The following is a 19,405-nucleotide window of genomic DNA, read 5'->3' as shown; positions in this document are numbered from 1 at the left end:
AAGGCTTCCAACATACATCAGACCCAAAATTAGGTTGGCCTCCTGCTTTACAGGAGGACAGGCCTCTATTTGAAGGACTAACAGAGGACAGTCTTCTAGTTGAAAGAGTTTCCTATTTGGGAGGCTTCCAGGCCAGTTTAAATAGAGCAGTTGAGGTCTTTAGAAGCTGCTCACCAGTAGCTGCACCTGGATAGCAGATTGAATATATATCAATCTGACCACTTGACACAGGGCAATTTATTGTGGGCTCAGGGCTGCTCATTCACGCAAGCTTTTTGCAGAATTGACATGGTGCTGCAAAGTTAATGAGAAGGTAATGAAATAGCAGCAGCAGCAGCAGCAGCAGCAGCAACACAACAGTGGCATCCTATTTCCCCACCCCACCCCATTCAATACAGGTTTACTATTTCCAGCTACCAGAAATGGTAGCTCTGATTTAAATGAGAAAATTATATGGGACAGCAACCAATTCTGCAAGTTTGCAACAAAAGACGTCTTTGCACAGCCCTGATTGGCTAGAACCAGTGATATCACAAAGCCACCACTCCTCCCCATACAAGCTGTGCTAAAAAAAAATCTTGAAGTATGTGGGAGGGAAAAGACAAGTGAGTGAACCAGTATTCTAATTGTTGTTAGTTGCTTTCCAAATACAGTGGAACCTCGGGTTACATACTGTCCTCCTTACGAATGCTTCAGGTAACGAGCTCCGTTAACCCGGAAGTAGATGCCCCTAGTTGCGAACTTTGCCCCAGGATGTGAGCGGAAGTCACGTGGCGGTGGCGCGGCAGCAGCGGGAGGCCCCATTAGCGAAAGCGCGCCTCATGTTAAGATTGGTTTCAGGTTAAGAACAGACCTCCAGAATGAATTAAGTTCGTAACTGGAGGTACCACTGTACAAGAGAAAATTGAACTGAACCTTGCAGAGAAACATGCATAGTGACACTTGTTTTTGGTACATCTGTATGCATCTAATTCTCTTTCTGGACCGCTGCAAACCAAGTTTAAGGAAAGTTTAAGGCGACAGTTGAAGGATCCATTTCTGTTGCTTGTCAGATCACTGGAAATCTATGATTTTGGAATTATTATTACTATTACAATATTATTATTATTATTATTTTACTAATATACTGGTACATATTGAGAAAGAATGACACCTAAGTCAATAACCAGCACAAACCAATGCTACTTCAAAACTTACAGAATCCAGGTAGCTCAGATAACAAGATATTGCTTTTGCCCAGTGTGTTTCCAACTTAGCTGAAACAAAGCTGCTTTTCCTGAAGCTATCACTTTCAGGGCTGATGACTATTCAAGTGCTGTTGAAAATTAGAGACTGGACTGGGAACCTGTGGCCCTCCTTGACCACTGGACATGCTGGCTGGGGCTAATAGGAGTTGAGCCCAACAACATCTGGGTGACTACAGGTTCTCCATCCCTGCCGTAAATGAACTGTGTGCATCTTTTCATTGAGGCAATGCTTTTAAAATGATTGTGCAAACAATATTTATTCTTTTTGTAGCATTCTATTTAACCAAGGGAAATTCATCATTAATGAGTACATTCAGAATGGTGTATGTTATCAAGATAGCCTCATACAACAAATACTGCAGTTCTTTTAAAGCAGCCAAATAGGAAAAGAAGTCATAACAGAGGATTACACAGAGTGAGAGCCTTTGTAAACATCCACCAAGCCTTGTGAATGAAGGGTCTATCAACAGAACAGTTATTCAGTCTATCACTTAATCGTCTCCTTAATATTACATCACTGTCACGTATTACAACTTCCCATCTTTTCAACATCAACATATATTTTTTTTGTAACAGCAACCATGTAAAACAGATACGCTGCCCCCTAATCCACTTTAATAAATACTTCAACATATGATCAGGGTAATTGAAACCTTATTCTTCTATACTGCTGAACACAAGTGGCACATTGCTTGCAAAACCTTCCAAGTTGGTGGTCTAGCAACTTTGCTTTATCAAGAAGTGCCAGCTTCCCATTCTTTCAATGCCTGTTTAAATATGACCATGTTAATTTCCAATAGTGATTCTGAGTTCAAAACCATAAAGAAGATAGTTGTTTTTGATTTAATTAACCCAGAATAAAGGATGGTATCTTAAGTCTGTGCCAGCAGTGCTCCATTTTTAAGAGTACAGTGTCCCTGGTTTTTGTAGAATGTGCACATTTAGAGTTTGAGTGAATTTTATATGTTGCATGCTGAAATACCATAACCATATTTGTGATAATACAGCAAGCAATAACTGCACCCAAGGGCCATTTTTGGTAATTGTATTGTTGTTTTCCTTGGACTTGGATCTACAAAGGGCCATTTTCCAAGTTTGTACAGAGAAGAAATATTCTGCTCTGTAGATTTCTGGGTTCTGTGGGGGTTAAAGGCTCTGTTCCATCCCTTTTCCTCTGCTTATTTATGTAAACAGGAACCTGGTTAGAACAATTTTTGAGAGAGCAGCATGCTTCTGCACTCTGCACTATAATTCATGCCCATAAATCCATGCTGCATTTATTCTATGAAATCCAGGAGGTCTGGCACTTCAAGAGAAGTGCACATTTCTAAAAGATAACAGGACCAGCTCCATCATTAGGGAGAGTGAGGTGGCCACTTCAGGCAGCAGATTCTGTGGGACAGGGGGTGACAGTGACACGTTGGAGGCAGAGATGTGTAGGCTGTGTGATCCATCCTACACTCCTTAAATGAGCCAATGTCCAATTGTCAATTCCATACATGGAAATAAGGGGGCCATCTCGTCCTTTACCTCAGGCAGCAAAGTATCTCTGGCCAGCCCTGCCCACAAAGGAGCTTGCAGTGGAATAGGATAAGGGCTGCACATCCCAACACAACAGCCACCCTAAACAAAATGGCAGACACCAACTGTGCTATCGGTTGCTCTCTGGGCGGAACATCTTCTTGAGGACTGCCACACAGGCAGGGGCAGAGCTGTGTTCCTCCTGTGAGCAGGCGGCATCCTGAGAGGTCGATATCAGCACCGGCTTGTTGAACAGCTCCCGAACCCCCTGACGGAACTTGGGATCCCAAACACTGTAGATGGCCACGTTCCAACAGCTGTTGGAAGTGAGGATCCAGAAGGCGTAAAAGGAGAACTTGCACCACTGGTATCCCACTACCGACCCCACAACGAATACCGCAATGGGGAGGAAGGAAACGGAGAAAGCAAAAGTCAGAATGCCAATGGTCTTGGCAGCGGTAATGTCTGAGAAGGAGACCTGGTTGCTACCGCCCTGTGCCTCTTCTCCCAGTTGCTTCCGTTTCTTGCAGTATTGGTGGACGGCTGCAAAGGTGACGGCATTGATCGCAAAGGTCCCGCTCAAAACTGAGAAGTCAAAGACCGGGTACAGTAGCATGATATTCCAATGGGATTCGGGCGGCTTGTCTGTTGGAAAGGCATAGTTGCACATCTTGCTGCAGGCATTGTACTGGAAGGTGATATCAGGGCTGGAGAGCAAGGGCACCACGGCCAAACAGCAGCTCATGGCCCAAGAGGCCACAATGAGCCAAATAGTCCTGCGCTTGGTGATCACTGCTTTCCTATGCAGAGGCTTCAGCACAGCTACACTCCTCTCGACCGAGAGCAGAAAGATAGTGCTGATCGAGACAAAGGTGCAGCCTGCAAAGATGGGCCCAGTGATGAAGCAGGCAGGCTTCTCATATTTATCCATCTCTGGTTCCATCCCCCAGGTCAACCTGTTCACCTCCCTGTAAACAGAGTAAGGCACGACGATGAGCCCCACCGCCAAGTCAGCTAGGGCCAAGGAGGCCTTCAGGTAGCCTTGGGAGGTTCTGAATTGCCTGACACGGAAGAAAACCAGGAGGCTCACCAGATTGCCAAGGCTGATGACCACCACCAGGAGGACCATGAGGAACAGCTTGAAGACGTCCCCAGCAGAGGCCTGGCTCCAGTCTGTGCAATTGGGGCTCCTGCCACTGCTGTTTCCCAACATTGACCAGGTTGTATTTCCTTCCTAAGACAAGCAGGGAGCTACAAAAGTTACAGGCTAAGGTTTCTTCACCTCTGAAATTCCATGGGAGGTGCTTCGCAGAGTGCTTTCTCCATACGGAATTTCCAGAAGCGGAGTTTGCAAGAAATAGCAGCACAAACAATTTGAGTGGAAGTCCGGTTCAAACTGCAGCCTATTCACAAATGTAGAATCAACTGCTGTGCCCGCAAAGATGTGAAGTGCAGATCCACACAGGAACAAGCTTGAGGTGCCAGTCAGGCTCCCACACAATCTACTGTAATGAGTTCCTTCTCTCCTTCCCTCCCTCCCACCCTCTCTCTCTCTGTCACACACACATAGGAGTCTAACTATAGTAGTGGATAGTTCACACAAGCAAAGGATTATTCAAAGATCATATGCAAATACTGTGATCTTGCATCACTTTGTTCAAAACACACGCGTTGATACTGCAACGTTACACAAACCCTCAGATTTTTGCAGAAGCATCTCTCAGGCACACCTTGCACACATGCGCACACAAATATAACAACAGACCCGTCACCAATCTTATATGAGAGCCCTTGAAGTATTCAAGTGGTATTTGCCCTGGGATAATACTATGAGAGGTAGGTTGCAGCTATCCGACAGACTATCGCTCCCTTCTCCCTCTCTTGAAGAGAACTTTCCGTGCCTAGACCTACTAGGGTTACAGCAGTCTCCAGCGTAGTAAAAGCAAGAAAAGGGCGAGTCTTAACGTTCCGCCATAGATTCACATGCTGGCAATTTCTCGCATCGGTGAGAAGTCTTTACGCGGATTATCTGCGCAGTCTCCTCCTCAAAACAAAGCAAAGGAACAAAGCAATCCTCGGGCCCTTTCTTGGAGTTGCCATTCAGATGCTCTCCGAAGTAGCTCCGCTCTTCTGAAAGGAACGCTCAAGCGCACGCAAGCGAAAAAACCAGCACAAACTGGGAGACCCATCAGCCTGTAAGGCTCCCTGTTCGCTCTCTCAAGCTTTGCGGCGCTGCGCGCAGCTCCGGACTGTTTTCATCCTCCGCCTCTCCCAGCATCGCTAGCCCGACGGCCGCCTCAAAGTTCAAGGCACCTTTGGCGAGAGTCCCTGCGCCAACTCCGCTGCGCTCCCGTCCTGCGGCGAAGAAGCGGCGCTCCGGAGGTTGCTCCGGAGACACAAGTAGCCTCTCTTCTGCAACCCGAAAATGTGGTTACCCGAAAATCCATGCAACAGGTTCCTGGAGTTTCCAAAAAGAGGATGCTGCTGGAAACATTCGCCACGCGCCTCCAGATTGAATATGTCCAGCCCTCTCTGCTCTCCAGTCCTTCGGCTGCTCAACCAAAGCTAACCCACGCGCCTGAGTTTCCAGGTCTTCTTGCGTAGCTGCTTTTGGCGACGCCTCCCGCCTCCGGGGACTGGGTTACGAACAGCTCTTGCCCCATCGGGCGCTCCCTGCTTCTCTCACCTAAGCGATCAAAAGGCGAGGGGCACTGCAGACTTGGAGACGCGCGAAACAAGGCTGCCGAGATTCTGGGCGAGATTATTTGCAGTGCTTGGGGGCGTTGCTCAGATTTCCCCCCCACTCGCCGGCTCCAGATTGGGCAGAGGGGATGTGCGAGGGGAATGGGTGTTGCTCCACACATCAGAGTCAGTTTCTTCTGGGAGCGCGTGCGTGCGGGTGCTCTTAAGGGCGTGCTCCACATTGGCTGGCGGAACGCAATGTTGCGTTATGCAGAGCTGCGTCCCCGGAGACCACAGGGGCGTTGTGGTGGGTTGTCGCTCTCATCCTACGATCGATCACCTGTTTCCTATCATCATCATCATTATTAATATTAATATTATTATTATTTGAAATATACTCAGAGTCGCAAAGTGATTTCATGCTCTTTATTCAACTCATAGTGGTGAGGAGGAATGAAAGTCCCCTCAAAGTATCTGCTTTATATACATTATGTACACAATGGGCTGCACGTGATTGGCTAATTCCGGACTTATCCTGTAGGCAAATCAGGTTGTGGATTCACTTCTATCTGGAGCTGGATTGGGTGGCTCCTGCCGACCAATCATACTGCTGCATTGTTCTAGGACCAATCAGACTGCTGCATTCTGAATCCTTTTGTTCTAGGACCAATCAGACTGATGCAGTTTGGATCCTATTCAACTCAGTACATAACATTATTATTTATTATTTCCCCGTAACAATTCATTGGACCTCTCGAAGACCAGTCGAATGGGCGTTTTCCCTGCACCGCTTTTTAATACAGGACTAGTTCCATACATTCTCGAAATTTATTGCTAATGCTAAACCCCTTTTGTCATAAACATTGCTACGTCTCTCCCTCCCTTCCCAAATTGCCCTTCAGTTGAGAATTTAAGAGACGCTTCTCCATACACAGTGGTCACGTCAGGGGGGGGGGGCGGAATAGAGGGGCAGAATCACAGCATCATAGAATCCTTGAGTTGGAAGAGACCCCAAGGGTCATCTAGTCCAACCCCCTGTGATGCAGGAATCTCAGCTGAAGCATCCATGGCAGATGAGCCAAGGTGCACTTCTAGTGAGTGCCTGTTTGTCCCATCCCCAGATTTCTAAGGAAAATGGATGATGTGGTGGCACCCCGGTGTCCAGCCTTCTCTTGGGAGGAGTCCTCTCTTTGAAGGGATGTCCTGCATGTGTTGCCTTGGTCTGTTCTCATGTAGAAATTCACTGCAAGGTGAGTTGGTTGTTAACTGGACTTTATCTCCAATGTGGCCTGGGTGCCTGCATTGAGTAGAATCCAACCTCTCCTGCCAGGCCACATCTTTAAGCAAAGGATCATAACTCAGTGGTAGAGCAGCTGCTTGACAGACAGAATGTCCCAGGTTGAATTGCCAGCATCTCCTGGTAGTGATGGGAGAACCCTCTGCCTGAAACACTGGGGAGCTGCTGGATAATCACGGCAGATAATCTTGAGCTAGTGAGCCAATGTAAGTGGGTTTCCAGTGTTCTCTGAGTCAGCTCTCCAGGAGCCAGCCTCCTGAGTCATAGCTGCTTCTCTCAAATGCCAGATATTTAGCTGATAACACATACATTACACCCCCACACCCACACCCCTGTCTACCAGTAAAACATGAAATGAAAATATCCCTAGATGTTTACAGCAAGGAAGCAGATACAGGGCTAAATCATTGCTTTCTACTGTGCAACACAGTCCTCCCATCCTTTGGGTTTGAATTTCCTTCCATACATTGAATAGGTGTTTTGGGTGGGTGGGTGATGGGCATTTTCAGGGCAAGAGCGATGGGTGGGAGAGGTATATTTAACTTTTTCCCCAGTTGCTAGTTTTGCTCCTAGTGAGGTAGCAAGAAAACTGCTTGCGTATTTGCAATTTGCAAAGTTAGGCAGGGTCTGGTATGGTGTCAAATAGTTTAAACAAGCCAGAAATTCCCAGAATGATAACAGACACTTCATATTAAAACTAAAAGTTCTCACTGTTTTTCACATTTCTCAACCAACAGAAGCTGTTTCAGTAAAAGATTAGTCCTTGTCCTCATTATGTCTCTCAAAGAAGTCTATTCATCTCCTGATGGTTAAAATGTGTTAATGATCTGCAGATCCTTCACAAATCCTTCTCTTATAATATTGGCTGTCCAGATGTAAATAATCTCTCACAGTAAAAGATAAGTTGCTCACTTTAGATTTCCAACAGAAGTTGGTTAAGTGATCATCTATCAAGTGTTTGTGGGTCCTCTCCAAATCCTTCAGAAACAGGAAGTGCAAGCCATCCATCTGGACAGAGAACAGCATGAACTTCAGAGTAACTGACAAGCATGAAATAATAATGTCACAGTACTTGGCACCATTTCATCCTGCCTAATTTTTTCACTCTATCCTTGGGGGCGCCCTAAGGATGGAAAAGCCTGAGAAGATTTGTCTACTCTGCATTCCCAGCACTGTTATCAACCCTCACTGGAGCCTGAGGGAAGCGTAGTTGGTCTGGAATCAGGGATCTAGCTGTCTGGCTTTGGCCAGACATCCTATTCACTGTGCGTTCATGATGGCTTTTGCTCATGCTGCACCTGTACGTTTTTGTTTTTTAAAAAACTGTTTTATTAAATTTGCTTAGTAACGTAACATTATTATATATATTCTATAAACAAAGAATACAAAACACAATTCACTCATACTACAATGCATAACTACATAGCATTAATATATATGGTTTCTGAAAAAGGGTTTACATAACAAAATCCATTCAAAATACCATCCGGTTTACCTTTTTTTCTTTTTTCTCCCCCCCTCCCCACTCCAACCCTCCCCTCCCCCCCGGTCAGGCCTTCCTTCTTCATATCTTTATCCATGTACACAGTCTGTTCATTCGAGCTTGTATGTTAGGGTTGGCTTCCCCTCTTTCTATCCAGTTCTTATAAAAAGCCCATTTATTTGTGATTCTTTGGCATTTGTTTTCCCATCTATCCTCCGCCACTATCTGTGCAAATATTTCTGATTGTACATATTCAAAAACATAATCATTCCTGTCAGGGGTTCAGGGAGAGAGGAGCAGATGAGGGAGGAGACTGAGAGTGAGGGGGAAGGATCCCAGGGCGACGAGGAAGAGGATGACAATGACTCGAGGGTTTCCATGAGTCTTTCCAGTGAATCGGAGGATTCCCAAAAGGGGGCGCCCCTGGTCAGGCCAAGGGGAGCCACAGGGGGGAGTAGCCAGGAGCAGGGCAGCAGCAGGGGAACCCCCAGTGGAAGTTGGAGATCGGGACCAGCTTCTCCGCCAGAACGGAGTGAAGGGGGTGGAGTTCCCAGTGTGTCAGACGGAGCAGAGCAGGAAGCAGAGAGGGGAAGGAGATTGGGGCAAGATGTCCTGCCGGAAGGGGCGGAGAGTAGTACCGAGAGCAGTGTAACTGTCAAGAGGAAGGTCAGAAGCAGCGTACGCGCATCAAGTTCAAATGTGGAGGCGCGCGGAAGTGAGGAGAGCCCGGAGGAGGAGCCTGGTCCCAAAGCACGGAGGAGGGGGGAGCAGGCGTCAGGGGATTCAGCTTCTGGGGAATCCCGGAGGGAGGGCACCCAGGGGGGCAGAAAGACCCTGCGGAAAAGGAAGGACAGGAAGAGGTGGTCCAGCACAAGCCTCTTAAACTGGTGTAGAGGCGGGACTGATTCAGTGGGGACTTCAGCGGTCTAAGCCTAACAGACGTGGGGCCACGCGCCTCAGCTGTGAACTGACAATGTTGTTCTTCAATAAAAGCTTTTGTATATAAGCTGGACTGGGCGTTGGTCTCTTGTGAGCTGGGACCTTGGGTGGCCCTGACAATTCCATTTTTCCATATTCCATTTGGCCTTTTCTTTCCATCCCAGAACAATAACTGCCATTCCAGCTAGAATCATAATCTTGTACAACTCTTGCTTATTACTTATTACTTTGTTATTTCCCAGTATTCCCAAAAATAACAAATCCCTATTAACTTCCATGTTTATTTGAAATAATCCAGAAATTACCTTTATAATCTTTTGTCAATATTCCTTAACCAGATTACATTCCCACCACATGTGTGAATGTAGTCCTTTTTCCTGACCACAATGCCAGCATTTCGGACTAAACCCTTTCACTATATACGCCATTTGTGCCGGAGTTCTATACCATTTTAATAAATAAAATTTATTTAATTTAATAAAAAATTTCTACTTAATTCTTTATACTTTTCTATTTTAATATGCTGCACCTGTACATGACCCAGTTTTCCATGCTGTTAGCACCTGCAAAAGTGTTAGGGAAGTCACACTCTTTCATTTCCAATCAGTGCATATCCTGCTTAAATCCTACAACTATTTATGCCTCAAATGTTCTGGTTTGTTTTTGAACCAGTTTCATTGCACTGTAGCCTCTCTAGATAGCAGTATTGTGATAGCAATGGAGAAGCCTTGGACACCAGACTAAATCCTCCACCACTATTATTGTGGGAAGGCCATGTTACAGAGTACACTCGCAATAAAATAGCAACCTGTGGGGGGCACAGGGGTGCAAATAGGCACAGCTCGTGGGAAGAGCCATTTCTTACCTGCACTGTTGAAGGGGCAAAGTCTGAAAGCTTCCCTTCCCATGCCATGGTTTTGGGGAACCCTATACCAGCCATTTAAAAAACTAATTGTTATGTGAGTGACACATCAAGTCCAATTTGACCCTTAGACTGTCCTTTGCCTTTATGTAACCATAGCTTCCCACTTCCACAATACCATACAAACTGAGAAAAAGTCACCTGAAGGACAAGTATTTCACTCCTGTTTTACTGGAAGTCAAATATATGGGCTGTTTACATGGGCATGTCTTAAAATAGCTCAGCTGCTGTCTTAAAAGATGTACAAACATAATTTTGGGTGGTGGTTTCTCCTGGTAGCAGACCATTATCAAGGCTGGTATATATATAAAAAATAAATTCTCCCAAGATTGTTGATCCAGCCCTGCCAGGCCTAAAGTAACTTCGTTATCTTTAAATCCTAGAGCAGCCATGATGGAATGAAATGGATATAGTAGTGAAGGGCATGGGGGGAGGAAACGCCAACCTCTGAGAAAACAAGGAAAGCGCTTGTGAGTCAAAAGTGACTCCTTTGAGGTACTTCTTGGGAGGTGGAAATGTAAATCTCTGGGCACAGCTTCTTATGTCACAAAGGCTGCTAGTCCTACTCAGAGTAGACCCAGGGAAATTAATGAATATGACTAATTTAGGTCCCTTAATTTCAGTGGGTATATAATCTGAGCAAAATGTAGCTGGTTACAACCCCTAGGCCTATTTCTGATCAAGATAAGATGTAAATGTCCAGACGTCCAAGTACTTCCTATATATCTTTCCTTTTTGCTTTCTCCACCTTCCTTCCTTCTTCTTCTTAAAAAAAAAAACCACTGACAAATGAAGGCAAATAAAGATTTTGGAGTGTTCTTCCACCTGCTGTCATGTGTTGCTTTATAATGATGTTTTCAGCCTTACTTAGGTTTCAAAATCTCTCACACAAAGTTGTTGTTGTTTAGTTGTTTAGTCGTGTCCGACTCTTCGTGACCCCATGGACCAGAGCACGCCAGGCACTCACACAAAGACTATTCAAATAATTCTAGCTATGTTCTCCTTTAGTTCTATATTCAAAACAGGAAATGTTTGGCTATTGTTTTTGAAACAAGTGTTTGCCCAGGAGAGCTTCTGTACAAGACATCCAATAGGTGGAATGGGTAGACTAGAAAAGGCAAGTTCGTCTGGCTACCTAGACATAAATTAATGGTTAGACATGTCCTTGCCATGGCCCCAATGGAAAAATATCAGCCAGCGGGCATGGGATAGCTTCCCAGAATTCAGTGTGTTTTGAGAAAAAAATGGAAGGGGAATCTTACTGTAAACTATCCTGAAAGGTAGTGTGTGCATTAGGAAAGAAGCTGGTTAGCACAGAAGTTAGTACAGGCTTATGCTTTCAGCAGTCCTGCATTAAACCATCTTCCTAAACATACATTGTAATGAAAGTGAGATTAGTCAGTAGTCAAAGGGCTCATATCCATAGTACTTTTTAAAAGTGCCTAGTTTATTATTACAATTACCTTCCTCTGCTTATTTCAAACACAGTGGCTTTTAACTGTGGGAGCTAAGCACCAGCTTGCACAACCTGCTGTTCAAACCCACACCCACCCACTCACACTCCAGAGTCCTAATGAATCCAAATACACAGCCACAAAAAAAGCTTTTAATGGTGTTTGATGTTTTAAGGAGAAACGGATAGCACTGCAGCACAAATGGAAGGAAGAAAAGATTGGAAGACATGTGGAATGGAAAACCACACCTACAGCGCTGAGGACTTCTCCCAGAATCCATGCCATGCTGTTGGAAATACAGTAAAGTGGTACCTCAGGTTACGAACTTAATTCATTCTGGAGGTCTGTTCTTAACCCAAAACCGTTCTTAACCTGAGGTGCGCTTTCGCTAATGGGGCCTCCCACTGCCGCCAGCGCACAATTTCCATTCTCATCCTGGAGCAAAGTTCTCAACCCGAGGTACTACTTCCAGGTTAGCGGAGTTTGTAACCTGAAGTGTTTGTAACCCAAAGCGTTTGTAACCCAGGGTACCACTGTGTCTGAAATCCAACAAAATGGTGCAATGGAGAGACCTGGTGGGGTTTTGTTCCAAAGAATCATAACCTTTCCAGGATTAATGAAGCATTGCCACATGCCCTAAGATGCCCTAAATTGTTACACAGAATTTATATGCTATAAGAGATGCACATGATATGGATAGCTTAGGGAATTTTCAGAAGGTGGTGGTTTGTCCTGGATCTTCAGCAAGTAAATTGAGGAAAAAAGCTCAACAATTTAGGGGTCTCCCAGCCAAAAAATAAAAAATAAAAATCAACAACTTTTTTGAACTTTGGCAACCCTAAGATAGATGGGTCTTTTGTTATTAACTGAAACAAGGGCTGCTCTGTAGATGGTTCTCTCTTGCATTTATACCTTGTCCTGGAAATTTGATTTAAAGAAAGCATATGCACCTGTCCATAATTAAATAATTAATGGTGCAATCCTATACTGAAGATCCATCAGCTGAGGGCCTATAGAAATCAGTGGAATGTCAACTGTGCCCCCCACCATGACAGAGAAAGTGGCCGAACACCTCAGATTTGCTGACAAACCCATTCTGCTTCTGAAGATACACTGATGGATCTAGCAATTATTTTCCACCCATTTGTTTTTCCTCTCCAGGCCAAGTACACCTTGATTACAGTAGCTTAGCTTCCATGTCATGTGAAGCCATGGTTTGTTTTAAAGAGTGGCTTAATTGTGATGTGCCTCACCTCCCCTACCCCCAAACTGTGTTCTAATTGTTTAAAATAAACCACATGTGGTAAGCCAGTAATAAGACAAAGGACTTGTGCAGCAGAGCAGAAGGCATGTTCGTGATTAAGTCCAAGTTTGGCTTAGCAAGACATGCAAACAAGACATTCCATTGGCCTAGCAGCTGTGTGTCTCTGGTACTGGCACAATGTGAGAATAGGATTGCTCACTCAGTTCATTAGGTCATATACAGTTTGGTTTATACAATCTTAGGTTGCCTCCAGATTACTCGATTATTCAGAATTCATCCTGATTCATTCATAGAATTATTTGCAGAGAAGTTAAACTATGGTGGTTATTTACTGAGAATTCATTCTGATTGTTAGGTGGGACTCTGCCAGAGAGGTTGCATCAAGCATTGTTCTTCCATGCTTTCCAGTGTATATTCCTGTCATTTTCCTTATTGCAAAAAGTCTGGTTTGGAAGAGGGGCGTTGTGCTAGTGCACCAAATCAACTTTAATTGTGCAACCTCAGTTTGGCAGTACAGTATGTAACTGAATCCACTTGAAAATAACAACAATCGGGAAGTGCCGTTATTGTGTGAGATTGCACAGCGGTAGAGTAGCAATACTCGTTCTGAGCCACACATAGTCCCCTTATTAATAAAACACATCTCACCTAGGAAAAAGTTGCGAAGTTCGGAATGGGTTGCAGGTGCCTTTAAAAAATCTTCTTGCTGAATTCCTTGTAAATTGTTTTCTGTTTTAAAACCTATTTAAAACCCACATGAGTCACACTTATTCAACATTGTTCCACTCACAACCCCAACTTCCAGATGGAGCTGAACCCCCATATGTGAAATTATAGATGGTTTCCTATAATAACTTTATGAATCACTGCTATTCATGGCCTTGGAACCAAAGCACAACACTAACTCAGAAGCCAACCAATTACAGCACAATTTTTTAATATAAAAAAGCTGTGGCATTACAAAGAAAGCTAACTTCACTTCTGCCACAGCTTTTGTTATATGTTGTTCAATAAAAATTACCCCGGGTGATGAATGGCATGGTAAACCTTTACCGACTCCACCTGCAGGTAAGGGCTGATTCATACCTATGTAATGCCCCCATGAATAGACCTAGCCTAGTCCCCGTGAAGCTCATATATATATATATGTTTAAAACAATGAATGGTGTTTAAGATTATGTGAGATGCTATTAAGGCTCAGCCTGTTGCTGTTTCATAGGTTGTTGTTTCACCTATGGAAGTCATCCCATTGGACAATGAATTCATGCTGTGATGAGTTTGCCAGCTGCATCACAGAGAATCTTATTATTACTCAGAAAGAAAAGAAGACAAACAACTGCACTGTTGATTTGGAGTGAAAATGGAGAAGATTGCATGGGACATGGTAAGCAGTGACTTGCTACATCATTGAACTAGGACTGGGTGAGCACATCAGAGGTGTGTTGGCTGATCTAGAGCAAATGTGACACTGGAGGCAAAACATAGCCTCCATCATGGCAAGTAGCAAACTTATCCTACATGGTCAAAACAAATAAATAAATTTATTTATTCATTTTGACTGCATCAGACCAACATGGCTACCTACCTGAATCTCTTATCCTACATGGATTTGTCTAATCTTCTTTTGAAGCCATCCAAGTTGGTGGCTGTCACTGCCTCCTATGAGATCTAATTCCATCGTATTTTCTTTTTATCTGTCCTGAAACTCCCATCCTGCTTGTGTCATTTTACTCCATTCGATTTAATATTTGCTCCCTTTGGCTTTTGGTTCTGTCTCTACAATGACCACACATGTGCAGAAATATACTGGGGCCTCCTGGATGTAAAGCATTGCCACCACTGAGCTACAGCTTGCACTACTAAGGTCTTGTTGCCCTTGACAGAAACTCGTATAAAGAGACCTTTCAGCTTTCCTTGCTTTTAAGAGCTTGCTATTCTCTGTTTCATTATTCAGACCCATAGCTTTGATTTCTCTATTATTATATCCCCAGTTATTCAATTAGCAGGAAGACTTTTCCTTTGTGCTTCCAGTAGCAAAGAGAAAATAAATGGTATGCTCTGTATGAGGCATACACCACTTCTCTATAACATTAAAAGGAACAAAAAGCTGAAGGTCTGTTAGTGCAAGAGGACATCTCTTGCTAATGAAAAGCAGAAAGATGCAGTCCACTGTGTAGAATAAATCTGAGTCATCAACACTACTGGCTCTGGGTTTCCAGCAAGGGAGCGTTTAACGAACCAGTGCTTTTCTGTTTATGAGGTCATTTCCAAGACCTTGTGTTTGTATTGCATGCTTACTGCAACACCTTTATGGTCTTATCTGTGATATACAGAATTTCAGTACTAAATGCAATGGTCAATCAACCACACTATGTATGATAAGCTACTGTTTTATAATGGGTTTGCTATTGCAGAGGGCCTTCTTGGTAGTGGCGCCAGCCCTGTGGAAAGCCCTCCCATCAGATGTCAAGGAAATAAACAACTATCTGACTTTTAGAAGACATCTGAAGGCAGTCCTGTTTAGGGAACTTTTTAATGTTTGTTGGTTTTTTGATTCTTCTTATTATTAATAATATTCTGTTGGGCGCTGCCAAGAGTGACTGGGGAAACCAGTCGGGGTATAAGTAATAATTTATTATTATTATTATTATTATTATTATTATTATTACCCATGCCTGATGCAAGGAATTTGGTCAAGCGGATGTCACCCAATAAGGACTCCAAAAAACCATCAAATAGCAAAGGAACGGAAGGGTTTGTCTGCTGTGCTTGGAATTAAGACTATGGAGGGCAAGTCCATCAATAGCAATCCTATACACCATGGAACCTCATGTAGCCAGAATTGCATAATCTGTGCACAAAAAGGAGATATCAGAAAATATGGAGGAACCTTGAGGTTTGCAGAAGTCCCCCCCCCCCAAAAAAAATCCTAATTGTGGCAGGGTAGAAACCCCAGAACAGGCAGTGGAGGACTGAGCATGCTCAGTGGCCATGGAATGCTGGCTGATGATTGTGGATTGTGGAGGGACAGAAAAGCAGGTGAGAGGGGAATGGAATGAAGTATGCTTGGAAAGGGTGTGGTCATCTTGAACAGGAGCATGGGTAAACCATGCTCGGATCCAGCAAGGCAGGTTTGCAGTGATGCTGCTGGACTACAGTTACCATCATCCCTGATTATAGGCCATGTTGGGTGGAGTGATGGGAGTTGGAGTTCAACAGTATTTGGGGGTCCACAAGTTCCCCACACCTATCTTAAGAGTTGATCAACCATTATAATGAAAAGATTCTCAGTCTTTAAACTTCCAATGATAGATTTTAACCTTGTATTGTCTTCAGCATTCCAGAGAAGGTGATTCTACAAGAGGACAACTTGTTGCATTGCCCAACCATTTTTACAAGTGCTCCTCCATATCTAGCAAGCCTGTTTTGCTGTGAATATGAATCCATTGTCCAAAACTCATCTCTTAATGTTTCTGGATTTCTTTTCTGCAGTTTTTCAGATTTTTTTTGGAGAAAAACAGTTATCATCATGCTATCCCCCTCACCCATCTCAGTTAAATACCAACTGTAGATTCCACATTCCACACATTTTATCATGGCGATATAAATTAAACAATCACATGGTTGCTTTCTTTCCCCCTGACAGTCCCATGTCTGGTTTAAATCATCAGTGCACACTGTGCTGTTCTTGGCCACCAACCACTAGCTATCTCTCATGAACTCAACCCTGAGCATTAGCCAGAATGCTTACATAGAGGATAAGGTAGAGGTGCCAAAACAAAACAAAAATTCCTTCCAGTAGCACATTAGAGACCAACTAAGTTTGTTACTTAGTTGGTCTCTAAGGTGCTATTGGAAGGAATTTGTTTGTTTGTTTGTTTTGACTATGGCAGACCAACACGTCTACCTACCTGTAAGTAGAGGTGCCAGTTAGGTTGGGGGACCCGTAATGTAAGCTATGGAGGTGCTGAACTCAGAACCAGGCCATGACATGGAGCTTGATCCACAGTCTGTCAACCAGAAGCCCTCTGAATCACAAGCCCCAAAACTGGGAACACCTCCTGAGCCATAGTCTCCCAGAGGGGAGATTCTCCCCTCTATACCAGGGTCCTCATGCTCCACAGTGCCTTCTTGCCAGTGATGGCAATGCACAAGGCAGGAGTTGGTGGTTATGGATCACAAGATTCCAGGCCAGAGGACTGCCCCTTTAAAACGTTCCAATCTTCAAGGTGGAGGCGGAGCCTGGGAATGGTAGTTGGCCCCAAAGGCCTCCAATGGTGTTCCTAGTCTTGTTGAAAGTAGGTTGTCTGCTTGGAACTATCCAAGGTCCTGTACACCAGCATGACCTTACAGTACTTGCTACAACAGACTAAATCTCTTTCAGGTATCCATTGTGGTTTGTGTTTTCCTGTTATGATCAAGACATTCATTCATTCAAAAAATTATGCTCTCATAAGGCAGTTTACAGAATGACTTTTTGAAAAACACTTTAATTTACAATACGATACAATATCTTTATTGTCATTGTCCCATACAGAACAATGAAATTGAACTCAACAATTCAAATGCAGCAAATCACAGTTACTAACATTAATTTAAAGCTAGCAGCAACTACAAAGTTACCATGTCAGAATCTTAGTTACCATTTATTAACCAAGCATAGAGTAAGATAAAAATGTCTTCAGAGTTCCAAAAGGCCACCACTGAAAAGGCCTGTCCCCTGGTAACAGCCAATGTAACAGCTCTTACTGTCAGGCCAGTCAGATGCTGACCATAACAGGCAGGATCATATAGCTATAAGTATCCTTCAGATAACCCTGGTTCCACACAATTTACATCTTTAAAGGCCAAAGCCAGCACTTAATCTGGTTCTAAAAATAGGAAGTTGAATTGATACCATAGGATCTGGACACCTAACTCCAACAGACATTCTTACTGCTGCATTCTGTACTAATTTGCAATTTCCAAATCATTTTCAAGGGCAATCCATTGTACAGCACCTTGCGTCAATCAAGACTGGATGTAGCCAAAGAATGTGCCACTGTTACTAGGCCCGCTTTCTCTGGAAAGGCTGTTGAACTAGCCTGAGTTGGTATAAAGCACTCCAAGTCATCAGTGCCACATGAGCCTAGGACAAAATGTAGCATATCCCTGTATACATAGTGAGCACTGCCATGTCTGTTATCTGCATGGTGCATTTTGGTTTGGCAGTTCTGGGGAACTAAAAATCAATACTCTCTACTCCATGGCACAAACCCAGTGCCTAACTATTGCAGAAGTTGTGGACTATAACTCCCATCACTCCTAACCATTGGTCATGCTGGTTTGGTCTGATGAGAGTTGTAGTCCACAGAGTCATCCTGAGGACTATCCTTGGCATAACCACTCCAACAGGCTTTAATTAGCTGATTTGGCTAACTTCCCAATGACTGAAGGGCTGATTAAGAAGAAGGCTATAAAGAGATAGAAAAAAACCCTTCTTCACAAACATGGACTTTCTCATGCTTCTCTTGAGCTTATTAATAACACCAGCTGGTTGGTAGTTTTCTGCTGGGAAGAGAGTGGGGAGAGATGAAATCATCAAAGTAAGTATTTGTGAGGTTTAACTTTCATAGCATGTTTTGGACACAGTTTGAGTAAGTTGCATTCCACATGCAAAAGGATTATGAGAAGCAGAAAGGTTGACTATAAACACTGCAAGGAAGGAATAAGGATATTAGGCAGGATTTTGGAGTAGTCTTTATCTCCCACCTTTCCTGCAAAGAGTTCCAGGGGAAGCACACAGTTTTCCCTGTCCTTTCTTATCCTTACAACAACCCTGTGCTGTAGGGATGGCTAAGAGACAATGGCTGGCCCAAAGTTAATGAGTGAGATTCATGGCTAACTGGGGATTTGAGCTTGAGTCCCCAAACCCTAGTCTGATACCATAACCACCCTAACCTCCATCACACTGGACCTATGGAGAAACATGTACGTATATGTTTTTAAAGCAGGTTAACATTAGTAACTCCCTCAGTGTTGGTCTTCAGGAAAACCCTAAATACCTCTCTCCACATTGCACTTGGTTGGTTTTATGGTGCTGTGCTTCCATAATGGTTTTATCTGCCACTGTTATCTTAACATTGCTTATTTTGTTGTTAACTGTTTCAATAATTTTATATAGTATTGCACTGATCTTTTGATTAAAATCTATTCGACTACACTGTGGCTGCATACATGCCACAAATTTAAGGCTCATCATTAAAGCATCACCCCAAAGAATACTGGTAGTTTGTTAAAGCTGCTGGGAATTGCAGCTCTGTGAGGAGTAAACGAAAGTTCCCAGAATTCTTTGGAAGAAGCTATGTGCTTTGAATGTATGGTGCACATGCAGCCTGTATCAAACCGTTACATGAACCCACCACAACCATCAATACCTATGTTTTAAAATGTTATATATAAAATACCAGAGGTGATTAACCTGTAGCCATCCAAGATGTTGTTGGACTATAACTCCCATCACCCCTGACCACTGGCCATGTTGGCTGGGGATGATGGGAGCTGTAGTCTAACAACATCTGGAGAGTCATGCTTTGTACCATTTTCTGGTATCATTG

General features: G+C 43.8%; 1 protein-coding gene across 1 annotated transcript; it reads right to left on the bottom strand.

Moving 5' to 3' along the window:
• Positions 1-1,485: 1,485 nt before the first annotated feature.
• On the bottom strand, positions 1,486-4,293 carry LOC114599517 (beta-2 adrenergic receptor-like). Its single transcript, XM_028734900.2, has one exon. It carries the CDS (start codon positions 3,979-3,981, stop codon positions 2,899-2,901), a length of 1,083 nt encoding a protein of 360 aa, XP_028590733.2. The 5' UTR covers positions 3,982-4,293; the 3' UTR covers positions 1,486-2,898.
• Positions 4,294-19,405: the final 15,112 nt, after the last annotated feature.

The sequence above is a fragment of the Podarcis muralis genome, chromosome 5, assembly GCF_964188315.1.
Source record: "Podarcis muralis chromosome 5, rPodMur119.hap1.1, whole genome shotgun sequence".
Classification (NCBI taxonomy): Eukaryota; Metazoa; Chordata; class Lepidosauria; order Squamata; family Lacertidae; genus Podarcis; species Podarcis muralis.
This window is presented reverse-complemented; position numbering and strand designations above follow the sequence as displayed.